The sequence below is a fragment of the Panthera onca genome, chromosome A2 (genome assembly GCF_046562875.1).
Source record: "Panthera onca isolate mPanOnc1 chromosome A2, mPanOnc1 haplotype 2, whole genome shotgun sequence".
NCBI classification, from domain to species: Eukaryota; Metazoa; Chordata; class Mammalia; order Carnivora; family Felidae; genus Panthera; species Panthera onca.
In genome coordinates, this window is record NC_138340.1 from 109,959,496 (window position 1) to 109,986,883 (window position 27,388).

General features: G+C 36.5%; 1 protein-coding gene across 2 annotated transcripts in view; it reads left to right on the forward strand.

Moving 5' to 3' along the window:
* The first annotated feature begins 2,528 nt into the window (after positions 1 to 2,528).
* Positions 2,529 to 27,388, forward strand: part of AHR (aryl hydrocarbon receptor) — a 51,466-nt gene continuing 26,606 nt past the window's right edge. For both annotated transcript variants that reach the window (XM_060632627.3, XM_078441598.2), the window contains exons 1-2: positions 2,529 to 2,637; positions 13,974 to 14,161. In XM_060632627.3, the coding sequence (XP_060488610.1) occupies positions 2,573 to 2,637; positions 13,974 to 14,161 (253 nt within the window). In that variant the 5' untranslated portion in view covers positions 2,529 to 2,572. The remainder of the gene's footprint in view (positions 2,638 to 13,973; positions 14,162 to 27,388) is intronic.

Genomic DNA, 27,388 nt, shown 5'->3' on the forward strand with positions numbered 1-27,388 from the left:
ATATATCCACTCTATATTCTGAGGCCTCCCAGATGTCTATAGAATGTAGTCTACTTACTTCATCTCCATCATCATCTCCATCCTAGTATCAATGATTGTCATCTCTGGGCTGGGCTACTACAAATGATTTCCTAAGGAGTATTACTTCCATCCATTCTACTCTGTTCCTCCTTCTTTAATCTATTCTACACCCTGCAGATACGGTATTATTTTTGAAACACAAATTTCACCATTTATGCCCTGAACTTGTTTTGATCCCTTGTATCAGTCAAGCTTTTTCCCACTAAAGCGATGTTGCTTGTACTGTTTCAATGGCTTGGAATGTTCTTCCCTCCTTTCTCCTAGGTAACCCTGCTTATCCTTCAGACCTCAACTCAATTACCATTTTTTTTTTGTTTTTGTTTTTATTTTTTTATTTTTTATTTTTTTGGAAAGCCTATCTCTGTGTGCATGACTTGGTCAAATTCATTTACTAGATCACCATATTCCCATATTCCTTGACAGGCTGTTATATTTCTGGTTTTGTTCACCATTATCTTCCCAGTACTAGAACAATTCCTGACACATAGGTGTTACTCTCAAAATATCTCTTGAGGAATTATTGTATGGAGAGGATAATATCAGTTGAAGAATACCAAATGGTATGGGATTTGAGCTGGGCACTCTCTGTAATTATTGAAGAATAAGGTAGAGGGAGATGAATAGGGATATTGCAAAGAACAAAATGTAATAGCACTTTCTTTAATAATTAGGAAGGAAGTCGAAGAGGAGTTGAAGATATTTCATAGGTTGATCTAGAGAATGGTAAAGCCAATGATAAAGCAGTTTCAGCTAAATAAAATGATAAGCTCAATTTATCCATCAATGGCACTTGAGGTAAGAAACTTACCAGTTTGGAAAGGGCTTGAAGACATGTTAAAATGTAGGATAGAATATGGTGTGAGATGTCATCTAGGCATCCTGGTCTAGATGCACTTTGTTGCTGACAAGCAAATAAACTTCTCTGTGTTCACTATCTTGGTTACCAGCACAGGGTAAGAAATCATGGGCCATTTGAGTGCGCTCTCTTCTATTTTCTTATCCCTTTTTATCATCATCTATTTGTTCTTTTCTGTCCCACTGCCACTTCCTTGGACTTTCACCTGAACTATTTCAACAACTCTCTTACTACTCCCCTTGCATCCAGCCTTGCTCTCCTGTAATACAGTTTGCACTTTCCTCCCAGAGTGACTTTTCTAGGACACCACAATGTCACTTTCATGCTGCGTATCTTTAAAAGGTTTCCACTGACTACAAAATAAAATCTAGACTCTTCATCAAGGCTTTCTGATTTGATCCTAGAAGTCCTGAAGTTCTCTTTCAGTGCCTCTCTCCAATCATACCAGACCACTTCTTATCTCTAAGTGCCTCCTTTCCTTCTTCGTTGTTTCCTTTCCGTCCTATCGAAATCTGGCTGGAGAGTAACAAAGTTATTCTGACTGGTAAGGAAACAACAACAACAAAAGACCAAGGAAACTCTTAGCCTTCCAGTTCAACTCAGATGTGGCCTCCTGAATGAAGCTTTCCCCTCTAGGAAAATATTTAGAGTCCCATTGGTTATCTGCCAGCTCACTGTAACTCTTAGCCAAAAGTTAGCTGAGTCACTATCTCTCACATAGGTGAAGTTAAGCTATTTGGCATGTCTCCTTGAGCTAGTCTAGCTACAGAGTTTGGCTCTACGTAATCTGTTGTCACACCTCCCTTCTAGAGGTGTGGAAATGTTTTCACAGAATCCTCCCCTTGACCTAAAGAAGACGGCTACGCGGAGGGGGGAGGGCGTCGTTACGTTTTACGTCATCACGCGCAGGGAGGGTGGGGCCCTCAAGGGAATGTAATGAGGGGCGTGGCCAAGTGGCATAGGGCGGGGCTACAACGAGCTGGGCGGGGCCGCAGTGGAGTCGGGGCGCTTCTGCTCTTCAGCCGCTGTGCACTGACTGAGTCCAGAGGCAACGCTGGGAGAGTCCCCTCGACGCTCGGTCCCGAAAACGTGATCAGGACCACCGGCTCAAAGCAGAAGCAGCTGCGTAGTCTAGCGGAAGCTGGTGGTAGGGGAGTGCGGCCGAAGTCTGAGCTCTGCAGGCGGGAAGCACCCGGGATAGGGGAAGCCCCAGGAGCAGCGGAGCTGCGCCTCCCTTACCCGAGGGGCCGCGGCGACGGTCACGGGGCGCGGCGCCACAGCGCGCGACCCAGGCCGGTTATGCAAACAGGCTGCCCAGGCTCCTCCTCCACCCGGGCCGCCTACCTGCGGACAGCGCTACGCCGCCTCTGCCGGTGTTGAAGGCACCTGCGCCGCCTTGCTCTCCGGTCTCCGCCCCTCGCCCCTCAGCGCCAGGCCCGGGCGGCGCACCTGGACGCGCGGGGCTGCGGGAGCCAGGGTTCGGGGCGCGCGGCGTCCTCGCGAGGACGCAGGTGGAGCGGGCGCGACTTCGTGGAATCCGGCGCCGGCCGCTGCAGTCGTCCGGGTCGCTCCGGGTCCCGGGAACCTGGCCGTCTGCGCCCGCTCCTGGGGAGGAGCCGCCGCCGGCTGGGCACCATGAACAGCAGCAGCTCTCACATCACCTACGCCAGCCGCAAGCGGCGGAAGCCGGTGCAGAAAACGTGAGTGTGCAGAGCTAGTCTTCCGCGCGGAGTGTGAGCCACTGCACCCCGGTGCGGGAGGCGGCCCCACCCCGCCTCCAAATCTCCGCCGTGCAGAGATTAGGTTCATTCGCGATACAGTCCGTGAAATCGAGATTTAGAGGCCGGTCGACAGACCCAGGCCTTGGGTTTTTAGTTTTTAATGATCGCATTTAAAAAAAATGCACCCCCTCCCACTTCGCGGTGCACACGCACCCTCCCGCACCCCCACCCATCTGCACCTCTCTTTTCTGTGGTCTTAATTTGTTGACTGGTCTAGCCTGCCCAGTGGGACTGGTGGATTAATTAACACAAAACCGCCTTGAAATCCTCTTCGATTTTTAATATTTTCATTGGTTGGGTTAGAGGACGGTTATTATTTTCATCCTGGTAGGGCCAGATGTTTTAAAGAGCTAAACACGTGCCGTCTGCAAAAAAGGGTCTGAGTTCCTCTGAAGGTATTTTTTGGTCTCTGCAACCGGCTCTTATTTACTTATTTGGCAGTAATTTTGTAGCGCTCAACGTGATCATATCGGTAAAATGTATATACAGGGGAGCAGGGATGAATTGAGTGTAGTGGACAGGATACAGCGGGGGATTTGTATTTTCAGCCACCCTTTTGGGGACTTTTCTTACCACTTTTGAAGTGATTTTAGGGTCTGTAAAGTGAAAGATTTAAAGCTGGAATTACTGAAACACGTTTGCATTCTTAGCATTTTTCTTTTTTTCCCTTCCTTCAAAGTTTTATCGATTCTAATAGATTATTTAGAAACTTAGATATTTGTTTTGGTGATATATATTTGTGTGAGATGGTAAATACATTAAAATAATGTTCAGGAAAAAAAATTAATGCTTGACACAGATTGCTGAGATCGTTATATTCACGTGTTTATTACTAATTTGATCTTTGAGCTACTTAACATTTTTTTCAAGTCTTCATAAACCATTTTAAGAACAGAAACGTTTACTCAGAACAAGTCAGAAGTGTACACTTTGCTTAAAACTCAGTTTAGATCACTAATCCAGATCAGAAAAATCACAATTCAGAATATGTGTTTGGAACCAGTAACAGGTTTAAAAGTTTCATTATTCTGAAGTTTTAATTTCCTTTTAGAATTTCAATTATAGTTCTTCAGGTCTAGACTTGGCCTTAAGAGGAGATACTAACCTATAAGTAGACTGATTAAAATTTGGAAGTCTTATCCTGCAGTGTGGCTGGCATTAGGAATACTGCCTAGTCAGCAATTTTCTGTGGCATTGGCTTAAAATACTTATATTTTATAAAGGAGTTCCTTATATAAAAATGTATTTGTCTAACTCGGCCTTGTGTTTGGTGGTTATTTAAAATAACCAGAGGCATCCCAAATGCCTCTTCTATGTATTTGTTAATACAGTAGTATACTTAGCCTAATATAAAGGCAGTATCATGGGTTTTCTGTGTATGGTCAGAAAACTTGAAGATCTCTGTGATGAATTTTTAGGTTTTAATCATTGTCGTAACAAAGCATCTAGATGACTTTTTTTTTTTTTTTAATCAAAAGCCTTAATGTTGTATTCATTATAAAGTTTAACATCTTTGGCTTTTAGTTAGCATTTTATTTATGTAAGATCTATCTTTCGTTGTTTTATTTTAGCGTTTTAATATACTTCAGAAAACTTGTAAATACATTTGTATTTAACAATCTCTTGTAATACAGTATAACTAAAGCATTATCCACGTTCACGTTCATTTTATTTTAGTATAGATTTTATCTGATCTTTATTGAGTACTTTGTGTTGCTTGTAGTCATATAAATGCCTTAACATGTCACCATATTGCTCCCTTAAGGAAAGCCTAGTGCTGGCATTTGCAGAATCACGTGAAATTGATTATAAGTTGTTTTTACCTGAATGAAAAACGGATTACTTTATAATGCAGTTAGTCAAGGTTTATTTTAGGAATGTGGCCATTAAACCTAATGCTACGTTTAACATGCATTTAAATTACTAGTTTTTAGCTAATGAGGTCTAAAATATGCCAGCATTATCAGAAAAACACGACTAGTCTGAGCTGAAAATGGTATTTAACTTTGATCCCTTAAGTGAGAGTCATTTTATTTTACTTAAAGAAAAAAAAGATATGTTGTATCATAATTATAGGACTGTTAACAATACAGTCAATTTAATATCCAGTTTCATAAAATTTTATAATCAAGTATGTGACAACTTTAATCTGAAGCTCTTCCAGTCCCTCTTCAATTGACTGTATTAAACAAGATAATCTCCCCCTAGTGGCAAGTCTAACATTGAAAATTATCTAATTGGCACCAAATACAATTTAAATGTGTTAAATTTAATCCCACTAAAGTATCTTGTACATAGTAGATGCTCAGTAAATGTTTCCCTTCTTTTTGCAATAATTAAGTTAGGAAATTAAAGGATCCTAACCAACCTTGCACCAGACCCATGTTCCTAAAGGAAATTTCCAAAGATACCCTTAGGAATGGATTCTACCGTTGCTTTCCTTAAGGTGTTGCTCTATATGTAATCACTCTGCTTAGAACACAAACAAATGAAATTCTTCTTTTTAATTTAAATTATGTTCCTGTTTTGTTTTCTTTGGAGATGAAAGTATTGTTCATTTGTTTAGTTACTTTGTCTCATGAAGGTAGGTGAAAAGGATACCATTGAATTAAATAGAATCTTTTTTTCCTGTTGATAATAACTTTGTATATATTTTTACATTTTTTAAAGTTTTGTTACTACTGGAAAAGTCGAGCAGTACTTCAATTTACTGTTTTTCTACAAAGTTATTACTGATTGTTGGTAAATAATAGGTGTTGAGTAAATGACATCTACACTTAAAAATGATAGTCACAGCAGTGGTGATCAAGACAGCCATGATGAAATGCCTGTATGGGTAATAACTTCTCAGTATTAGATGATCCTGGTTACCTTAATATACTAGTTATATAATATAAAACCATGGTCTTTGTTGCTATATTTGCTAAGTTACTGTTTATTTAAGCTTCATAAGCCTCATTTATATATAGTAGTGGAATAAAATTATATATTGTTTTACTGAAAGTATTTCATATAAATATATTATGGTATCATTTCCCAAATAGCTTTTAAAATAAAGGGATAGGTCTTTTCACTTCCATAATTATTGTTTTATCATATTTTTCGGATAGCTTTCCTTAGTTTATGCATAATGACTACAGAGATCCTTACATATTGGAACTATGAAATGAATAAGTGAAAGTGTTTAGTTATCAGCATTTATGAAAAATAACTGGCAAAAAGAGGGAAAAATGAGAAATAAATGGAAAGAGCATTAGGTCTAAACTAAAGGATGGAGTCTAGTTTCCTTGCTCTTGTAGATCCAAGCAAGTGATTGACCAGCAAAGGAGCACAGTCAATACCTACACAGTCAGTCTCAAAACTAAAATGAGAAGAACAAAACTTTTATAAACTGTAAAGACTGTAAGTCATTGTTTAATGATATAAATGAAATGGAAAATTCTATTCTATAAATAATTGTAGCTTACATTATCACAGAACAATCAGTTCTCCTGTAAGAGGCAGTATATGATTATGTTCTCAATTATGATTATGGCTGAAATGTGGTACTTCACTGACATCTAAACTTATATAGTGCGTGCTTAGCATTGTATATAATTAGGACAGTTACTTAGAAATAAATACCATGCAAATCTCTAACAACAGTACCTTTCTACTTCCGCAGTTTTTTTTTTAAATGGATTTTTTTTTGTCCAAAAGTTTATCAAAAAGCTACTGTTCATTAGTACTTATTGTGATATATATGTGCACAGTGTTTTACATTTTATTTTATTTTTATGATGGTAGTGTGAAAAGGTATTACTATTTATTTTATAGATAGGGATCTGGGATTCAGATTCAGAATTGTTAGGTAGCAAATGAGAAAGCTGAGTTTGAATATCGGATTTCAGGTCTTATGGCTACAAAGCTTATGTTATTACCAACTTCACCATAGTGCTCAGGTAAGTAAGTTTAGTGATTTTTATGGCACACCCATATACTAGGGATTTCCTTAATGCCCCCTGTTTCTCCTTAAATAATTAGTGTTATTTGCAATAATAACATTAATTAGTGTTATATGAAATAAATGATTTACTGTTTGCCAGACTTGTGCTTACCTCCGTACTTGCATTCATGGTCTTTCCTCTTGGTCTTTCTTATGATTTACTACCTGCCTCCCTTTCTTTATAATTCCTATATGGTTTTCAGTGGCTGCATAGTACTCCATTCTATAAATGTTCCATGATTTATTTAACTATTTTTGTTTTGGGGGGAAATTCTGTTACTTCCAACTTCTTAATATTTTATCTGGTATTTCAGAGAATATCCTTGAGATACATGAGTTTCTATGCAGATTCTTAGTTGTTTCCTTAGGAAAAATTCCTTTACGTGGAATTTGGAGGTACAAAGGTGTGTATGCATACTTTCAAGGTTGAGCCAAATATCCTTTGAAATAGTATCAAATTACTCTACAAAAAAAAATTATTCCTGTGCATAGTATGGGAGAGTGCCTGTGTCCTTGCATTTTTGCTTTAAAATGTGAATTGTCAATTTCATAGGCAAAAAAGAGAGGAGGGGTAGGTAATTCAACTTAAATGTTGGGTTTGTGAGCGTGTGTGTGTGTGTGTGTGTGTGTGTGTGTGTGTGCGCGCGCGCGCGCATGCGTGTATGAAGTTGTAATACTAGTAGTAATAGTTTATTTGCAGATTTTTCTACTTGAAGTGTATTGTTTGCTTTGTCTTATATTTTTCATTTTGCTCTTTTCCCTTTGATTGAAATACTTTTTTGGGACAGTATGCCTATTAAATAACATATGCATGGTTAAATAAGTCAAGGGTATGTGTATCATGCTATCTTTTCAGCATATTAGGTATTTTCTGTTGATGTTTTATTGTCATAGTTAAAGTGATTGTTACTTCATATCTCCTCCCCCCCTCACCTTCTTCACTCTCCCAATATAACTTTTTCACTGTTACGGATTAAATTAACTTTGGGTGTTTCCGTATTTTTTAACTGTAAATATTGTTTACTGCTGAGCTAAGTAATATACTGTGAGTACATTTTCCTTCCTGTTCTTTGTTATCATTGATTTTGTTTGTACCCATTTTTCATCTCCGTATTATTTATATCTGGGTTTAGCTATCTTTTAGGTTTATTGGATACAGATTGTTTCTGTCTCTTGTTTTCCTTTCTAGCATGAATTATCTGAAGAGAAGGATCTTTTTAGAGAGCTATGTACTTGGCTGTCACAAAACCAGAAGTGACTTACCTGTCTTTTTAGACCTGGTTTAGATGCCAGATCTTCATGAACCTTCCCCTATTGCTCTACCTGCTCTTACTTTCCTGAACTCCTGAGCATCACTTTTATGGCAACTGTATGACACATTTGTTTGATATTGCCTTCTTATAATGCATCTCCTCCTAGTAAGAAAGATAAGTTCTTCAAGGTTAGCTCAGGCTTTTATTTGCGTTTGTAGCCACCAGAGCTTCTTAATACCATGCACACGGTCAGTATTTACAATTATTTACTAAACAATTGACCACCACTTAAAATTGTCATGCTTTAGTGATTTTAGTATAGTAGATACTTTTTATATGGGTTCCAAAGGACATACTGAAAAAAATATATACATTCATATAAGAAAGGAAAAAGGAAACACTTTCAATGACTTTTTTCAGGATTTTGGAAGTAACCGTGATTTCTAGGGCATCTTTCATGTTCCAGGTTTTCACTGTTAAAGTCTTGTGCTAGAGATTATGTGCTGTTTGAACCTTATTGCCTATCCTTAGGTATAGCAAAAAGGGGGAAAGGGAAGGACTCATCACAACTATACAGTGGCAGCAGCAGGTGATTGAAGAATTCTGGCTCATTAAAAGTGACTTTCAGCTAGAATTCTCAGAAGTTTCTGTAGATTTTTTCCCCCTTCCTCTGGGAAAGTAAAATATCCAGCTGTATTCACCCTGCCAATGAAATATGACTTTATTTGTGTCACAGATCACCTGTCCAATGTTACATTAATCATATAATTTATGACTTGAAACATTTAACATTTACTTTTAGAGATAAATAAGTACACACTGAAGCCATTGAGGTGGAAATGGTGAATGAATGGCTTGAGTAAAGTCAGTATGGGGCAGAGATTTATTGAGGATTATTTCAGTTTCATAGCCATTGGCTAAAGTGAAGAGTAGTACCGTATCACATGCTAAGAAGGGGGTGCTTAAATTCTGGAAAATGTAAATGAGAAGACACCCAGGTACAGGAGCTGGAAATAAAGATTAGCAATTTATTGGTAAATTGACAGAAGCAGTGGGAATAGATTAAATCACTGAGAGGAAAAAGCTGATAGAGCAGACTCAGTACTGCGATAGGTAATCTGTTAGAAAACGTTGCTTTAATCTCATAGGATTACTGAAACTGTATTTTTGCATGAGATTTGAGGTTTTATGATAAATGTCATATGAAAACATAAACATTTACAGTTGTGGTAACTTATAGTAACCCAGATTAAACTGGGTTAGACATTTAACTTGTTTTCAACACTGGGCGCAAGTGAGGAGTCTAATAGACACTCTACACTGGGATATTGAAAAGGCTTTAAAGATGGCACTCATATTAGCATTGGATGTGGCGTTGGGCTTCTCAATAGCAGTACTTACAGCATGCAGGGCTTTGAAAACAGAAGCATGGCACACAGTCAGCTAGAGTCTTGATTTCACAACAGTTTTGATTTGCAGGTTGGGACAAGGTTTTGAGGTAAGGCTTTAAGAAAATAATAAATTGCTTCTTCTCTTTATCAACATCAGTGGTCTCTCTATGTCAAGAGATATCTTAACTTCAGATCTCCCAAGTCTAAGGTTACAGGGATGTTTGTTTATATTTCAAATATAGCCTCTCATTTAAATAGGTAGTTGGCAGTATATATTTTGGCATAGATTTAAAGGCGATACGAAAGTAAAAGTACTAGCATAACCCAAGTCAGGTGTAACCGATGTAAGTTTACTTTTTCTATCGAATTATTATGCGCATCTTTAAGATGTGTAGATAAGAATGAAATACTTTCACAAAATAGTTGTAAACATTTCTCACAAAATCAGTGACAGAGTATGCCACGTCGGTTGCTTTACTTTTAGCAGTAGTGCATTTGAAATGCCACATCCGGTGGGTACTTCTCATTTAATTTTTCTGTGTATTTGATTTTGTTTTGTAATATCCAGAATATTCCAACCTGGTTCTTTTCCTGTCTTCTTGTAATTCCTCCTCTGTTGTCTTTGCCTGTGCCTCTTCCCCAGTGTTATGCCTAAATGTCTGTATCATCAAGCTCTGTCCTCTCGTCTCGTTCTCTTTGTTTGGTGTACCTTCCATTAGGAAGTATAGTCCTTACCCCAACCTGCTTCTTCCTCACTCCATGTTTTCCTCTTCCGTACTTCCTGTGCCCCATCAGCAAACATTGGAGTCTTGCTATATAGCAAGCTTTATGATGGGCATAAAGTGCTGTGTTGAAGTATCTCATACCAGGCCTTACTTTCTTTCCTATCACTGCCTTTGGTCAGGTCCTGATAACTCTTTTTCCAGATACTTTTGATCAGCAAACATTAATTGAAGGTCCACTCTGTGGATAGTACTATGTTGAGCACTGGGGATACAAAAACGATCAAGTTTACAGGCATAAGAGCAATAAACAAGTCTAAGTATTACCAGTTACATAACACTTAAGAAATTTGATCTCATGCTAAATATTCCATAATGTGTATGATAGATAACACATTAGAGCTGTGGAAAGTTTTATGTTGTGCAAAGAAGTAGGTTCATCTAGCTCATGGTTGAGCACTGCAGAGAGACAGCACAAGATGGACAGCAGGACTTCATGGAGCAATATCTTGAATGATTTTTTTTTCTTTTTTTGTATCGTGATTGTTATTTCTCTGTGTCCTCTTAGTTTGTCTTGGTTCATTGTGTTAACTGTCTTGTCCCCGATGTTTTATAATCATTACTGGAAAGCTACCAAGAGTGCGAGACGAAATGCATTTTCAGTTTATTGGAAATACTATCTGCACAGGGTATTCCTTAATGGAATGGTTGTATAAGACATTTGCTTAAGATGCATAAGGTACAGAAGTAGTACAAGAGGGATCCATTGTGAGTAGGTCAGGGAGGACTTTACAGAAGTCATCTAATTGAGCACGGCTTTGTAGCGGATGAGACAGAACAAGAGGATTCCAGAGAGTAACATGTATGAAAGCACCAAAGTATATATTGATAACTAAGTACTTTCTTCTGTCTGGAGTATAATGGACAAGAAAGGCTTTGGCTGCAGGAAATGAGGCCAGAGGAATAGTTAGGGGGCCATAAAAGATCAAGAGGTGTTTTGCTTCTAGGCTAAGGAACATGGACTGTCCAGAGCGACTGAAATTTTTAAATCCGAGGAGTGTTGTAGATTTGTATTTTAGAAACAAGTGCTAGCTTCACTGAGAGTTGCCCTACATTTCATGCTCGTCATCGCTAGAGTCAGCTTAGTAAAACACAAGACTGGTCATGTAAATCCCAGCTCAGAGCTTAAGATGACTCCCAGATACCAGAGTCTAATTTTACACCATTTCTGTGAGGAAATTGTCTGTTTGCTCTATCTTGAACATTTTTTTTTTCATCAGATACCCACATAGCTCACTCCTTCATTGTATTTATGTCTGTGCTGAAATGTAACATCAGAGACCCTTCCTGGCTATCAAAACCAGCATGCTTGTCACTCTTTAGTTCCTTATCTTGCTTTATTTTTCTTTTTAACACTTAGCAGCTCTGAAAGTTATATGTTTATTTATTCACTCAACTAGTTATTTATGTTTCCTGCCACTGGAATGTAAGCTTCATGAGAACAGGAACATTAGTACATGTAGTATAGTTCACTGCTGAGTCTTCTGTGCCTTGCCCATGGTAGGTGGTTACTATTTGTTGCATGAATGTGGCCACAACCACTTTCCCCTTTCTCCTCTCTCTTGTACTCTATGCTTCACACTACGGACAGGGGACTTTTCACAGGCCACCATTTCTCAGCCCTGCCTCCTCCTGAAATCCCGTTCATCTTTAAAGGTCTATCTCAGATACTACCTTGTCTATAAAGATCTTAATTCAAGTAGTTAGTTGCTCACATACTTTGCTCCCATAACACTTTTTGAATATGTAGGAGAGGAATGTTTTCCTAGATTACCCAGGACATGATAACTGCAAGTAAATATTTGTGTCAACAAGAGATTAATCAGAGAATTATTCAGGGAGGTAGACATGCATTATAGGTAACTTTTGAAAATCATTTGATTAATTGAAGAAATTTAGAGATGACTTGAATTTGATTACAAATGCAGTATGATTAAGGAAAAATAGAGAAAGAATCATCTGTTTCTGCTAAGTATGCAATTAAACAGTCTGGAGAAAGTACCTGATTTATTTTGTATGTATGCCATATACTTTATCAATTTATTAATTCTTACTTTTGTAGAAATAACATGAACTGGGGGCGCCTGGGTGGCTCAGTTGGTTAAGCGTCCGACTTCGGCTCAGGTCATGATCTCAGTTCGTGAGTTCAAGCCCCGCGTCAGGCTCTGTGCTAACAGCTCAGAGCCTGGAGCCTGCTTCGGATTCTGTGTCTCCCTCTGTCTCTGCCGTATCCCCACTTATACTCTGTCTCTCTCTGTCTTAAAAAGTAAAACATTAAAAAAAAAAAGAAAGAAAGAAAGAACATGAACTGTAATAAAAACAGAAATAGATAAGTTCTGAAGAAATTACTTGTTGGGGACAATATATAACAAACATTAAAATTTTTATTGACTTTAAAAAAGATTTTTTTTTAATATTTATTAATTTCTGAGAGAGAGAGAGAGAGAGAGAGAGAGAGAAAGAGAGAGAAAGAGGGGTGGGGAGGGGCAGAGGGAGAGGGAGACACAGAATCCGAAGCAGGCTCCAGGCTCCCAGCTGTCAGCACAGAGCCCAACACGGGGCTTGAACACGTGAACCGTGAGATTGTGACCTGAGCCGAAGTCAGATGCTTAACTGACTGAGCCACCCAGGTGCCCCTTTATTGACTTTTTATTAATTTTTAAATAAAGTATTACTTCTCCACATACAACATTGAAAACATAAAGTATCTAGAAATATTTTGATTAAATCAGCACTATATTCAGGCCAATTTCTACTTTTGAAGATTCCATCATTTGAATTGCTTTTGTCTTCTCAATAAAACTGGAAGGAAATGTCTTTGTTGTAAGAATGCCCTGCATAGGATTTTATTTTTCTGGTAAATGGAAAGGTGAAGAGGCATGATCTTTGTTTTTTTTTGTTTTGTTTTGTTTTGTTTTTTTTTTTTTTTTAATATCTTGTCTATATTTCATTGTGTGTGTGATGATCTGTCAGTTCATTTTAAATAATGAATTTCTGCTGTGAAATCCTGGCTAAGACCTTTCTGTGAAGTTATGCAGTTTCTCATATCTGAACTCAGGTTCTACTCCTAACTATAAATATCTTTTCTCTCAGATGAAAATCATGCTACATGTTGGGGATTCATTGAATTTTCTAAGACATAAGCTATGAAAGCTAATAATTAAGTAGAATTATTGACTAGCCCTAAAAGCAAAATTTGCAAGGAATCACAGTTAACCTCTAATATCTGTCACTCAACAAATATAAATAACCAAAGCCAATTTTTTTTTTTTAAATATTGGAGGACCCCATTAAATGCCTAGATGACCATATAGAGGTGCCAGAAGGACTTTGAATAGTTGTCACTGACAGGATGAAAGTGTTAAATATAGGAAGCTGGGGTGATTAGGGTAGCTCCTATTTATCTACATCATAAATGATGCCAAGATGCTTCTTGAGGAAGATAGCAAAGGAAGCGTAATCTTCACATAATTAATTGCAGATTTCTTTTTCATTTCTTTCTGGAACAGTGTCTGGGTTTGAAAAAATAATCCTACTGGATTTGTTACTGGGAATCACTGTACCACAAATGTATGAAGTGAAGGAAGTATGAAGTATATAAGATGCACTCAGCATTTTCTTAAGATGAGTTCATAAGCTTTTAATAAAACATTATGAGGAATTTTACCAATTTTTTTTGTTTGTTTTTCTTAATTACGATACAAAGAGCCTTTTGAAGGGATTTACATAAACTTGAGTAGACTTTTTGGTGTTTGTTTCATTAGAGAAATACCTGACGAGCTATAATGCAATAGAAATTTTTACTTCATCTATCTTATTTCGTGGTATTTTGTTTGTTTTTCAGTGTCAAGCCAATCCCACCTGAAGGAATCAAGTCAAATCCTTCCAAGCGACATAGAGACCGACTTAATACAGAGTTGGACCGTTTGGCTAGCCTGCTGCCTTTTCCACAAGATGTTATTAATAAGCTGGACAAACTTTCAGTTCTCAGGCTCAGTGTCAGTTACCTAAGAGCCAAGAGCTTCTTTGATGGTAAGAAGAAGTTTTGTTTATTGCTATATATTAAAATTTAAGTAGCAGAGCCAAACTTGTAGTATTTCTAAAAATACGTGTTCCAGGTTCATTCATCAGAAAGATGCTTCCACTTGCCTGATTTGTAGTGTCATCCTGTGAAAATCATAGGTTTGAAAGTTATGTCCATATAGTTTCCAGTTCCACTACTCCTTCCAATGCAGTTTTTTAAAGTCTCTGTCCCTCCCTCTCTCTCTCTCTCTCTCTCTCTCTCTCTCTCTCAATCTCTCGATGAAGGGAATAAAACACATACTATGACATATTTTTGCTCATTTCCTTCAATATGTTTGGGTAGATATTTATTCTTTAAAAAAATTATGTACACTTCTACTACTATATATTAACCGTGTGTTTACTCCAGGAAAATGTAAATAATTTTTTTCCACCAGAAGGAGTATTATATTACAGGAGTCAGAATTGGATTTCAATCTCATTGTGCCATGATAAACTATTTGATTTTAACCAAACCATTTAGCATCCCTGTACCTCAGTTTACTCAGCCATAAAGTTACTTTCTAATCATATATGATTTCATAGCAATTAAGTATTTTATTGGAAATTTTTGTTGGAAAATAAAGTTTCATTGCATATTCTTATGTAAAATAATTCCTCAGTTTCTCTTTTTATCTGTTTATATGTCAGAAATAGATTTTTTTTTTGGGGAAATGTTGATTCTTTTAAATATATCATGCAATTTTACAAATAGAGTAAAGAATTAGTGATAAAATCTGAGTGCCCTAGTCAGTGCTTCTCAAACTTTGAGTATCTACAAATCACATAGGGATCTTACTAAGATGGGAGTTCTTATTTAGTAGGTTTAGGTGGTAGTCAGAGATTTTGCATTTTTTTTAACAGTTATTTCATTTTGAGAGACAGAAGTGAGACAGAACACGAGTGGGGGAGGGCAGAGAGAGATAAGGGACACAGCATCTGAAGCAGGCTCCAGGCTCTGAGCTGTGAGCATAGAGCCCGATGTGGGGCTCGAACTCATAAGCTGTGAGATCATGACCTGAGCCGAAGTCAGACCCTTAACCGACTGAGCCACCCAAGTGGGCCAACATTTTGCATTTCTAACAGGGTCTCAGATGCTGCTGCTGCTGCTGCCCTAGACCCATCTACAGATACTTGAATTTATAATATGTGTTTAGAATATTGGAAAACAGCTATTTCCCTGCAGGTTTATATTTAAATGGTTTGCTGTGTTTAGGCTGGGCATTTTTTTATTTGCTTGCTGTGTATGATCTTTATTTTGGATAAAAACTATGTAGTTTAACAGTTGTGATTTGGGCAATACACACTGATTATGAGGATAATCACTTCAGGTCAGATTATATGTTTAAAGGTTCATAGTAGACACTTAAAATTGTTTCTTATCTATAAAGTCTTTGAATTTTCCTTTACACCAGATTCTTCATCTCTAGGATGGGTTATGTGGGATTCAGTGGTGTGTGTGTGTGTGTGTGTGTGTGTGTGTGTGTTTGTGTGTGTGTGTGTGAGAGTGAGAGAGTGTGAGTGTGTGTTTATCAACTAAACAGTAATTCTTTGATAGAGTTGGAACTAGAACCCTGGTTTCTGGATGCCCTGTGTTGTTTTTCCTAACCATCTTCCAATTACTTCTCTTTTCTGGGAACCATTTATATAGCACAGTCCTGAGGACTTTCCCCTGATCTGTGGTTCTCAAAGTGTAGTCCCCAGATAAGCAGCAGTAGTGTCACCTGGGAACTTGTTACAAATGCCAGATCTTGGGCCCACCCTAGACCTGCAGAATAAAACTCTGGTAGAATGGTGGGGCTGGATGTATGTGGAAGTTTGGGAGCCCCTATCATAGACTGTAACCACTCCCAGCTTTGTGGAATGCTGTCCTAATCCTCGGCATTAGTTCACATGCAGTGCTTACTGCTTGACCTTGTGGCAAGGGGTTCTATGACAAACAGGATCTGGTTTCTGCCCTTAGAAAGTTGACTGACTAGAAGCCAGAGAGATGTTATTCCTTGACTTTGGTAAAGATGCATTGATGTTAGTCATTTTTGCCTTTTCGTTTCTTGCTCCTATATGATAGGAAATCAAACTATAAATGTTAAAAAGAGAAAAGGGGCACCTGGGTGACTCAGTTAAGCATCTGCCTCTAGATTACGGCTAAGGTTATGATCTCACCGTTCCTGGGATTAAGCCCCATGTAGGACTCTGCCCTTTAAGCATAGAGCCTGCTTGGGATTCTCTCTCTCTCTCTGTCTCTGTCTCTCTCTCTTTCTCTCTCTCTGTGTCTCTCTGTCTCTCTCTCTCTCTCTGTGTGTGTGTCTCTCTCTCTCCCTTTCTCCCTCTCCCCCACTCATTTGTGCATGTGTGAGCACAAGTGCCCCCCTCCCTCCCTCCCTCTCTCTCTCTCTCTCTCAAAATAAATAAATACACTTAAAAAAAAAATGTATAGATTGTGCCCTGTTTAGAAGTAGTGGGTAAGGGGCTCTTGGGTGGCTCAGTCAGTTAAGCATTGGACCAATCTCAGCTCAGGTCATGATCTCACGGTTCGTCAGTTTGAGCTCTGAATCGGGGTCTGCACTGAAGGTGCAGAGCCTGCTTGGGATTTTCTCTCTTTCTCTCTCTCTCCCTCTCTCTCCCTCTCTCCCTTTCTCTGCCCCTTCAACACACTGATTCTCCCTTTCTCTCTCAAAAAAAAAAAATTAAAAGAAAAGAAATAGTGGGTTAGCACTGAAGCTACTTAGCAAGTAGCCAGGTACCATTTAAGCGCTAACATAATTACCATTTTCTAGGCAGTGTGTGTGTTTATATCTATGCACACACACATATGCTAATTAAAGTAATATATGTATGTTTAATGTATAAGTTTATATAGATAGATAGATTTTTTTCATGAGACACATGTGTCCTGTTGAATACCCCAAGTAAGGTAGATTTCAAACCTACTTACAAAGAATGTTATTATAGCATAGCTGGGCTCCTTTTGGAGGTCTTAGGTATTAACAGTTATTTTCTTAGCTCTTCATTAATGAGTTAATTTTTCATTCTGGTTCAATGTATTTAACAATAGGATCTTATTATCCTTCATCATTCCTTCATCAGTTACATTACCTTTAATTTTAGGTCATTTGCATTACAGTTTTTAAACTTCAGTGTGTATCAGAATAACCTGGAAAGGTTATTAAAAGGCACATTCTAGGGCATGCCCCTCTTATTGCTGATTCTGAGTGGCTTCAGTGTAGAACCAAGGAGTCTGTATTTTTATTACGGATCCTAGATGAGTCTGAGGCATTGGTTTAACTTGGTTTTGATTACGCCTGAATTACTTAAAAAATTGTCTCTTTGCCTTCAGAAAAACAAATCCAAATGTACAAAATTTTAAGAAGAATATAAATGTGTTTGCTTAGGTTTTAGTGGAATGTATACCCTAAGTAGTTTCTTAAGTTGTTCACAGAATTAGATGGAAACTGAGAGATACAATCAGTAGAAAAGATTCCAGTCTTTTCCAGGCCTCCAGTGATGTAGGATGGCAATTCAATATTTGGAAAGGACGCAGACAATTCATTTTTCGAGGTAATGTTTAAGATCTGGACAGATGCTAAATGCTACAAACCAGGAGACTTGGAGCATGCGGACAGTTTAGGGTTCTAATGTGCAGTAAAACCACTCTCCTACTAGGGAAAACAGTATAGTGAAGTGAAGGGAAGCTCTAAGTGAATAACAGGATGCAAACAGGGGGTGTGTGATTCCTGCGGAAAGAACAATATAAACGAGTAATCATACAATCTTGTTAAAAAGGAAACTCAAGTTTTACAGTAACAATAGATATTTTTCCAAGAAAATACATCTATTTATTGCAAGTTTAAATAATCCAGCTTGGGTGGATCTTCTTAAACTTTGGAGCCATGACTCTAATACTGCTCTGACTGTCTGAAAAGCAGCACTTAGGATTTAAGTACACTACTATTTATCCATTTCTAATTGATCAAAACATTCTGAAATACAACTTTGAACAAAATATTTATTTTTCAGGTATGATAAAGTTAGCACTTTCTTTGACACTATTAGATTAAAATTATTATATAATAAATTTGTAATTCAGGATTGCACTTTATTCTAAACCCTGTGCAGGTGCTGAATTCACAAAAAAGAAAAAGAGGTAGAAAAAGATTTCCGCTCTCTAATAGCTCAAGGTCTAGTGTTTCAGCAACTGTGATAAATATAGTATGTGAAATCCTTTAAAAATGTACCTATTCAGTATTTATAATGCACTACTTAGGGAATATTTCAAAGGAAGTAAGAAGATTAGAAGTTCTGTTAGTTATTTTGGTTTGAACTGAAGAAATAATTGAGGGAATCTTTGAATACTGAATCCTTGAAAACTTGTAAACTATATTCTAGAAAATAAAGCTCAGACAGTTATTTTTCAGTTTGTATTCTGTTTATGCCACAAATGAAGTAATCATTACAAACATTTTCATTTCTATATTATAGTGCTTTGGTTTTTCTGGTGCACTTAAAATTCCTATATATCGCCTGTTTCACTAACTAGAATGGAAACTCCTTGAGGGTATTATGTGTACTATTGTACCTTAACATACTTAGAACAAGGTCCGTCCCATAGTAGGCATTCAGTAAATATTTATTAACTCAGTTTCACTAACTTATATCTGAAAAACAATGTAAAATTCATGTTGAAATTTTAGATTATGGATTTAAATGTACAGTTGTGGAACTTAGTTTCAGATGTTAATATTTTGCTTTTGCCAGATACTCTCTCTGCTAGTCGCCAATTACAGTTTTTGGTTCTATCGGTTATTTTATTTTCTATCTATAAATATGCAAATATGAGAAATATTTTATGGAATTGTAGCAGTAAATTTTTTTACATGGTCTCTGATTGGCTGGGTCATACAGTGAAGTGTGTACAAGAATTTAAAGATGCAAATGTGAAAGCTACATACATCTTTTTAGGATGAACTAGTATCAACTGTATCCTTCTCCAATCAGTACTTCCCTTTGCATTCCTTGCCTGTCTCTCTGTTCCTTTGCCTTCTCTTTATGAGTATTGTTCCTGATTTGCTGGTTCTTTGCTTCTTTGTTGGATGCTCCTTTTGTACCTGCCAGCAGTCTGGCAGTCTTGGGACTTAAAAAAATTTTTATTAGTGTAGACGGAATGTTCAAATAGAGCTATGTATTTAAAAAAAAATCACTCTCTTTTGTAAATTTGATAAGAATAAGGTGATACTTTATTTTTAATTTATGCACAATGGACACATGTAGACATATTTTAAGGATTAATAACAATATATTAATAATGATAGATTAAAATAGTAAAAGCTGTTGAAGTTCTATTCAATTTCCTCAGTAACATTGCTCTTCTGGGTTCTCTTTTATTTTTCCGTGCCTATTTCTTTTTATAAAGACTCCTCTAAATTATGTATCTTTGAAGTTTCTTTGTAGTGTCTTTTCTGTCTTTAGAAAATTAATACCCAGGGGCACCTGGGTGGCTCAGTTGGTTAAGTGTCTGACTTTTGATTTTGGCTCAAGTCATGATCTTGTAGTTCCTGGGATCGAAACCTGCATTGGGCATCTGCTAACAGCAGATTCTCTCTCTCCCTCTCTCTCTCCTCCTCCCCACTAACTGTGCACATACACTCTCTCTCAAATAAATAAACATAAACAAATATTGAAAAAAAGAAAAAAATACCCACAATCCAAAATTGATGTTTTCTGATGTTGGTGATTAAACACGGTAAAGTGCCATTTTTGCCTGTCAAGGCAAATTAAATCAGACCAGAGGGGAGCCTGAGGACAGTTATAGGATCACATAGAGCTGTGACCTGACAAGTCAGTGTGGCCTTAGGTCCTGGAAATACAGAATGGAAGACTAAAGTCTTTAACATTATATTTAAACTTTTTCACCAAATTCTAGAATGTTAAGATTAAAACATACTCTTTTAATTAAAAAGAAAAGAGGAGCATAAAAGGATGACCCGAGTTACAAAATGAGTATTAAACTCAAATATCATGTTACCTCTGAGAGGGAAAATATCTAAGAAGTTTAAATAATTTACTGACTATGACCAGTAATAGTTTATTCAGGGAGACTAGGATTTGGGTGGTTATAACCCAGCCTTTAAAATTGGGTGGTATTAAGGGAAAGGCTTGTTTCTTCTTGTATTGTGTCTATTAGTTCCAAGTCAAACAGTGGACATTGGGTTTGTTGACTGATTGGAATCAGTATGGTAATGTCATATTCTTGGTAAGAGTAATTGTAGCATCTAAAAAATTTGAGTTAGATTTCATTGTCTCTTTTTAAAATATTCATTATTATGTCAGTGTTGCATTTAAATTACTTTACTTTTGGACAGCATTCCCAAAATTACAATTCATATGTCTGCTGAGGCACAAGTATCTAATGAGGTAGAAAAGGCAGAAAAGTTTTCTTTCAGTGAGGCAGTAGTACGGATCAGTGGCATGTAGTATTATGTCAATAAAATATTCATAGTATATATTACACCATTAAAATATAATTATTAACTGTGAAGTCTTTTACATACTCCATTATATATGTCATGGGTTATATTTTGTGACATCTTTATAATTGAGATACATAAATTTAACCTGTGGAAAGGAAAACTTAAACACAAGAAAGAGATGATTTTGTCTAGGTTTCAGTAAGCCTGGCAAGTTTGAGGACCTGAGATCTAATTCCCAACTCCTGCATAGGCAGCTGTTATAGGGAGTAGTTTCTGGTTATTTTAAAAACTAAGTAACATAGGGGAAAATCATTCTGAACCATTACATGTACTTAAAATAATCACCATTTTATAAAGTGTAGTATTATTTACATAGTGGAATGTTCTAAATTCATGAAGTCTAAAAAATGCTCTAAGAGGGGAGGATAACAATAGTTAACTTACATGATGTGGTGATCTAACATTTAGTCAACCTCATTGTCGAATATGGATCTTTGTTGACTTTATTTTAAATTAAAAAATTGCCCGTGCTCTTTTCTTGGTCTTCCTTTTGTCTTTAGTTAACAGTTCATTTCCAGTTCATTAGGTTTTCAAAAGAGAGCTATTGTGTTTATTCATCTTGAGCTTGTGTGTTTCTCTGGATTTCAATCCTGTTTTGGTGTCTGAGTAACCCAGAACACTGTCTTGAGAAACATGTGCAGAGAATGAGCTTGAACAGGCAGAGAAATGAATGAAATAAAAAGCCCTTTCAGGGGTTGAAATTTTATAAAGTTTAAGGGTTTTATTATATGTGTGCTTTTCATTCATGGGATTTGTATGCTATATTCATCTACATTATATAATTTTGAAGTTACTGTATAGCAAGTAGTTTGCAAAAGTTTCAGCAATGTGGTACCACAGCAAATGTGATTTCTTAATTCCAGAAAGTTCTATGGTAGGTTTGTTTGTGTAAATGATGAGCATGTTTGAAATCATCATATAGGATTCAGTTTCACTTATGTGTGGTGTTATCTACCTTACTATAATTGAATTATATATTTTTTTCCAGAATTCATATTCTAAACATGAAACTAATTATAACATTCATGATAGCTACATAATTAAAGCTATAAAATGTAAAGATTTAAAAATGTAAAGGTTCTTTTAAATTTTAATGTATGGACTTTCTATAATCGATGTAAACTGAAACAGGGACAAATAAAAGGAATAGTAGAATATTTTTATTGAGCCCATTTGAAATTGTATTAAATCCTGGCTCTTACATTTAATAATATGATCTCTTTGGATAAGGAATATACTTTCTCTTTTCTTCAGATATTGTAACTTACAAGATTCATTAGATTCTGTGAATAAATTTAACATTTTATGATATTTTATATAGGATACTTTCATCACTGAGTATTCATTTGCTTTGATAGGTATTTTCAAAAAAGACAACAAGTGCATATTAAAGATTCAGACTGAACCTGAACTTGCTATATCTTTTATTATGTTTTGCTTTTTTTCCTCTTGTAAATTTACTGCTTTTTAAATGGGTTTTCTCTTTGATCATGCTTAGCATTATATGTCTGTAGGATCCTTAATTGCTTGGCCATGAGCAGGTCCAGGTGGTCATAAATTGATGCATTTAGCTTTTTTTTTTTTTTTTTAGGAAGATTACCACTGGGGTAAAATTAAAAACAATTTTCTTAATGTTTATTTTATTTTTGAGAGAGAGTGAGAGACAGAACATGAGCAAGGGAAGGGCAGAGAGAGAGAGAGAGAGACAGAATCTGAAGCAGGCTCCAGGCTCCGAGCTGCCAGCACAGAGCCGGATGTGGGGCTCAAACCCACGAATCATGAGATCATGACCTGAGCTGAAGTCAGACGCATAACCTACTGAGGCACCCGGGCACACCCATTGGGGTAATATTAAAGCCCTCCAACTTGCAATTTTTCCTTTTTTCCCCCAAATAAAGATTTTAAATGTCTGTAGTTAATTTGATATTTTGTGTGTGTGTGTTAATTTGATTTGTGTGTGTGTGTGTGATCTGGTTAATGCAAATCTACAGCATCATCTTGTTGTAGTGTTTTAGAAATTGTATTTACGTATAGTAGAAAATTAATCGCTTTAAGGCCTCATATAGTTACATTAATTGATCGCTTTAAGGCCTGAAATATAGTTACATTACCATTAATCATTTTTAGTTAGTAATCATATTTATGTCGTATTTTGAAATCATGCTTTTACAGCTTTTCTACTTTTTGATCAACCATTTTTAAAAAAATTTTTTAACGTTTATTCATTTTTGAGAGACAAACACAGAACATGAGTGGAGGAGGGGCAGAGAGAGAGAGGGAGACACAGAATCCGAAGCAGGCTCCAGGCTCCCTGCTCCCAGCTGTCAGCACAGAGCCTGATGCAGGGCTCGAACCCACAAATCGTGAAGTTATGACCTGAGCCAAAGTCAGACACTGAACTGACTGAGCCACCCAGGCACCCCATAGCTCAAATTCTTGTTTGTTCAATAGCTGGAGATTTAGATTTTGGAATCATTATAATACAGTTGAAATAATATTTTAAACCATGAAAGTGAATAAAATATTCCAGAGGAGAGCATATAGAATAAGACGAAAAATACCAGAGATGAGATCTTTTAAGGAGCAGTGAAGGAGAGCAAATCTGTGTGTACATGGAGTATGAAACTGTATGAAAACATAAGAAACTTAAATATAGAGAACAAACTGAGGGTTGGTGGAGAGGTTGTGGGTGGTGGGATGGGCTAAATGGGAGCAGCATTAAGGAGGATACTGGATGTTATATGTAGGGGATGAATCCCCGGATTCTACTCCTGAAATCATTACAGCATTATATACTAACTAACTTGGATGTAAATTTGAAGATGTATATCCATGAAAAAAAAAAAGCTTTTGCTATTTCAAGTTCTTAGAGGCTCAAAAGAAAATTGCACATGAAAGTGTAAACTAAAATGACATCACAGTCCAGAGAGAAAAATTATATTCCTGCAGGAGATCATTTCTTGTCCCCGACTGTCCATAGAAGCCAGAAAGCCATTCAGGTGCTTGCCGTAGAGGTTGGGAAGGGAAACAAGCAGTCACTTCGAATCAATCTAACCTAAAATTGTATTGAATTATTCTGCTTTCTTCTAGCCTTAAATTTTCTCATATGATGTGGCGTGCCTCTTATGGTCACTTTTACAGATATTGTTGTCAACTGGAGTGTTAATAGTGTCTAGTGTCATTACGTCTGGTCTCTCTGTTATGGAGTCAGCCTCCTGTCTCTTTATCTTAGGATGGCAGAGGCGGATTGTCACGGAACAAAAGCACTGGCAGGCAGGAGACATAGAGGCTAAGCCTTTGGCCTTAGATAAGACCTTTAACCTCACTGTTGCCCAGAGCCTTCATCGTCTCAGCATGGACAATAAGAATGTTTGCCTCCCTCATGTGCTAAGTTTATGGTGGATTTATCCTAAAAGTATGAGCTGTATGAAGTAAATTTTACAACTAAAATTATAAATTATAATTATTAATTACGGAACACTGATATTTTACTTCTTTTAATGGGCAATTTTGTTGTCATTGTTGGATATGCATAGAGGCCTTTCAGACCTGGCGTTAATATTCTCTGACAATCTCTTGAGTTAATTTTATATTTTGATTTAGAGATAGAAATTTGCTAGTAAACTTTTTAGCGTTTAAGCATAATATGTAATTATTTATTTCCCCATATTGTTTCCTCTTCAGAAGTGGCACACACTGAAATCTAGACACTTTGTTCAGGGAAAAGTGACATGGCTTGCTTTGGTGAGGAATACACTGTGGGCTATGTGCTACTTGCTGTATTTATATATATACAGAATTTTTTGTTACATTTATTTATATTTGTACATATATTTATACACTTGTACATTTATATTTATACATATATTTATATTTGTTACATTTTTGTTATATATATACAGAATTTTTTGCTTTATATTTTAGTCTTAAATTATGTGCTTCTGTTTTGATCTTTATAAAAGTGGCATTGAGTCATTTACTGAAGACATTCATATTAATGAAAGCACTCTTTAAGCAGAGGAATAATAATTTAAAAAAAAATAATAAGAGAATGAGATTCAGAACATTTAAAAGTTTGTGAATTTCTAGAGTCACTGGTTCTCAAAATGTGGCACCTGGTCCCAGCATCACTTGGGAACTTGTTAGCGACGCAAACTATAAGGCCCCATCCTAGATCTCCTAAATCAGAAATTTTAGAGGGTGAGGTCCCGCAGTGTCTTTTAATAGCGGTAGCCTTCTAGGTAATTGTACTGTCTATGAACGTTTGAGAATCACTGCTTTAATTGGTTAAATTCTGCTACTTAGAATGCAGTTTGAATTCCAGTCTTGAATATGTAGAAAGCTCAGTGCAACTCGTTCCCCACTACAAAGGTAAACTAACTGCTCTTGTTGGTTCCATTACCTCAGGGCCCTAACACAGTTACAGTAGAATTGATGATCGCTAAATGGAAAACTGGGGAAATGTTAAATAACATCTAGTCAATTTCCATTTAATTGAGAGCAGGAATAGGTCTAACTTTTAAGGACTTACTCGGCTTTAAAATAATGTGTTTTAGATTGGCTAAAAAGATAGACTACCAGTCATGCAACCTACATTCATTCTTAAAGATAGAAGCATGCATTTGCATTTTCAAAAACTGAATTTACTTTATTTCTGCCTTTGATGATTAGAAATTTCTAGGTAGAAAAAAAAAAATCTGTCAATATCATAGGGGAAAGTATTGTGTAAACTATATAGACCTAGTCTTTGTGTCCTAGGAACTCAGCATGTAGCATAGTTTTCTTGAATTTCAGTTTCTTCCTTCTTTTTCTTCCTTCTTTTCCTCGAAAGAAGAACACTTCATTTACAAACAAAAACTTAGAGTTGAAATATTTCTTTTACCCCAAAGTATGTAGAAGAAGCTCTCCTTAGGTACAGTTAATATATTATTTGGAAATTATTTACAAATACTGATCCATATTGGACTAAACTAGGAATGTTTTGTTTATATTTAAGAATTACTGCATTACTTAACTCTTCCTAATTTATAGAAGTTTATGTGGTTGAATTTTATAGTGATAGCTTTGCTCTCTCTTATGCTTATATCAGTGTGCAAATGGAATTTAACTTTTTCTGCCAGAAGTAATAAAGGGGATAATAATTATTATAAAATAAATTGAATTTAAATCAATAAGTAGAGATTTAAAAATCTTATGCTTTTTCCTGGCAAGATACTTACCATGTCATCTTTCTGTTTAATTACAAATACAGTAGCCTACAAAATATAATTTACCATATGCAATATTTCTTCCTCATGAATTTCTCTGTTGAACACTTCAGAGCATGCTTTCAAAGAGGAGATTTTTAGTTTATAGGAGAAATGGAAATCCTAGTTTAGATGTATAAGGAAGGAAGGTGTCATATAGGAAATGGATATGGTTAAATACATGTGGGAGTTAAGACTTGAATCACTTGTTTAAATGACCATTTGATAATGCTCCGATGATATTTACCCTCTAGATTCATTCATCCATTAGATTAAATTCTTGTATAATGGCTTCAATGACTTCTCAATGAAGAATTAGGTGAAATATTTTGATGCTATAAAATCTTAATATTCCTCAGACTGTTCAAAGTCACATCTTTATATTTTAGAAAGTGTATTCTTGCAGATGGGGAGGATTTTAACAAGTGTCTATTTATTATAGCAAATGCTTCTCATGTAACAGAATTGGCTGTGACTTACTTTCAGATGCTACGTTTTGTTTCTGTGAAATATTGTATATTTCATTCCAGTGATGTAATGTGTAAGTGTCCTATGCATCTGATTATTCATATAAGTTTTATAACAATTCATCATTGTGAAGTGCTTTCAAATCTGTAATGTATAGGCATCATAGCAGTCCTAATAGATGATATTCATTAATACTCCCTGTTTAGAAATGAAAATACGCTCACTTATCTCTGGTGTGCATTAAAAAAATTTTTTTTTAAGTTTATTTATTTTGAGAGACAGACAGTATGAGTGGTGGAGGGGCAGAAAGAAGGAGAGAGAGAATCCCAAGCAGATTCCATACTGCCAGTGCAGAGCCTGACGTGGGGCTTGAACTCATGAAATCTCGAGATTATGACCTGAGCTGAAACCAAGAGTTAGATGCTTAACCGACTGAACCATCTAGGTGCCCCCCTGATGTGCATTTTCAGTGTTGATTTTCATAATGATTTGAGGGTATATCAACTCAACATATAGCCCATTATCTCAATTATCTCAATCCTGGGCTGTAAATTGTGATTCTAGGTATTACTTAGGTACTCCACATCTTACTTTAGCTCTAACAAGAATTTGTCTCCAGAAGTATCCTTGTCCTCACTTAAAGATGAAGACACTAAAGGTCAGAGGTGGTTGCCGTAGGTGAGGAGTCCAGCATGTGGTTAATAATAGCTTGCACGAGTAGGCTACCTGGGTTTGATCTAGACTTCACTGCTTTAAGCCCTCTGACCTGGAGACGGTTTCCTAACCTCTCTAAGTCTCAGTTTCATTGAAAGGACAAAATAATACCAATCTCCCAGGATACTGTTTGGAAGACTGATAAGATCTAGTGTATGGAAACTGCTTGGCATACAGTGTGTGCTCAGTTACGTATCACATCTTATTACTAAGGAAATTATTTTAGGCCACTTCAATGGTAG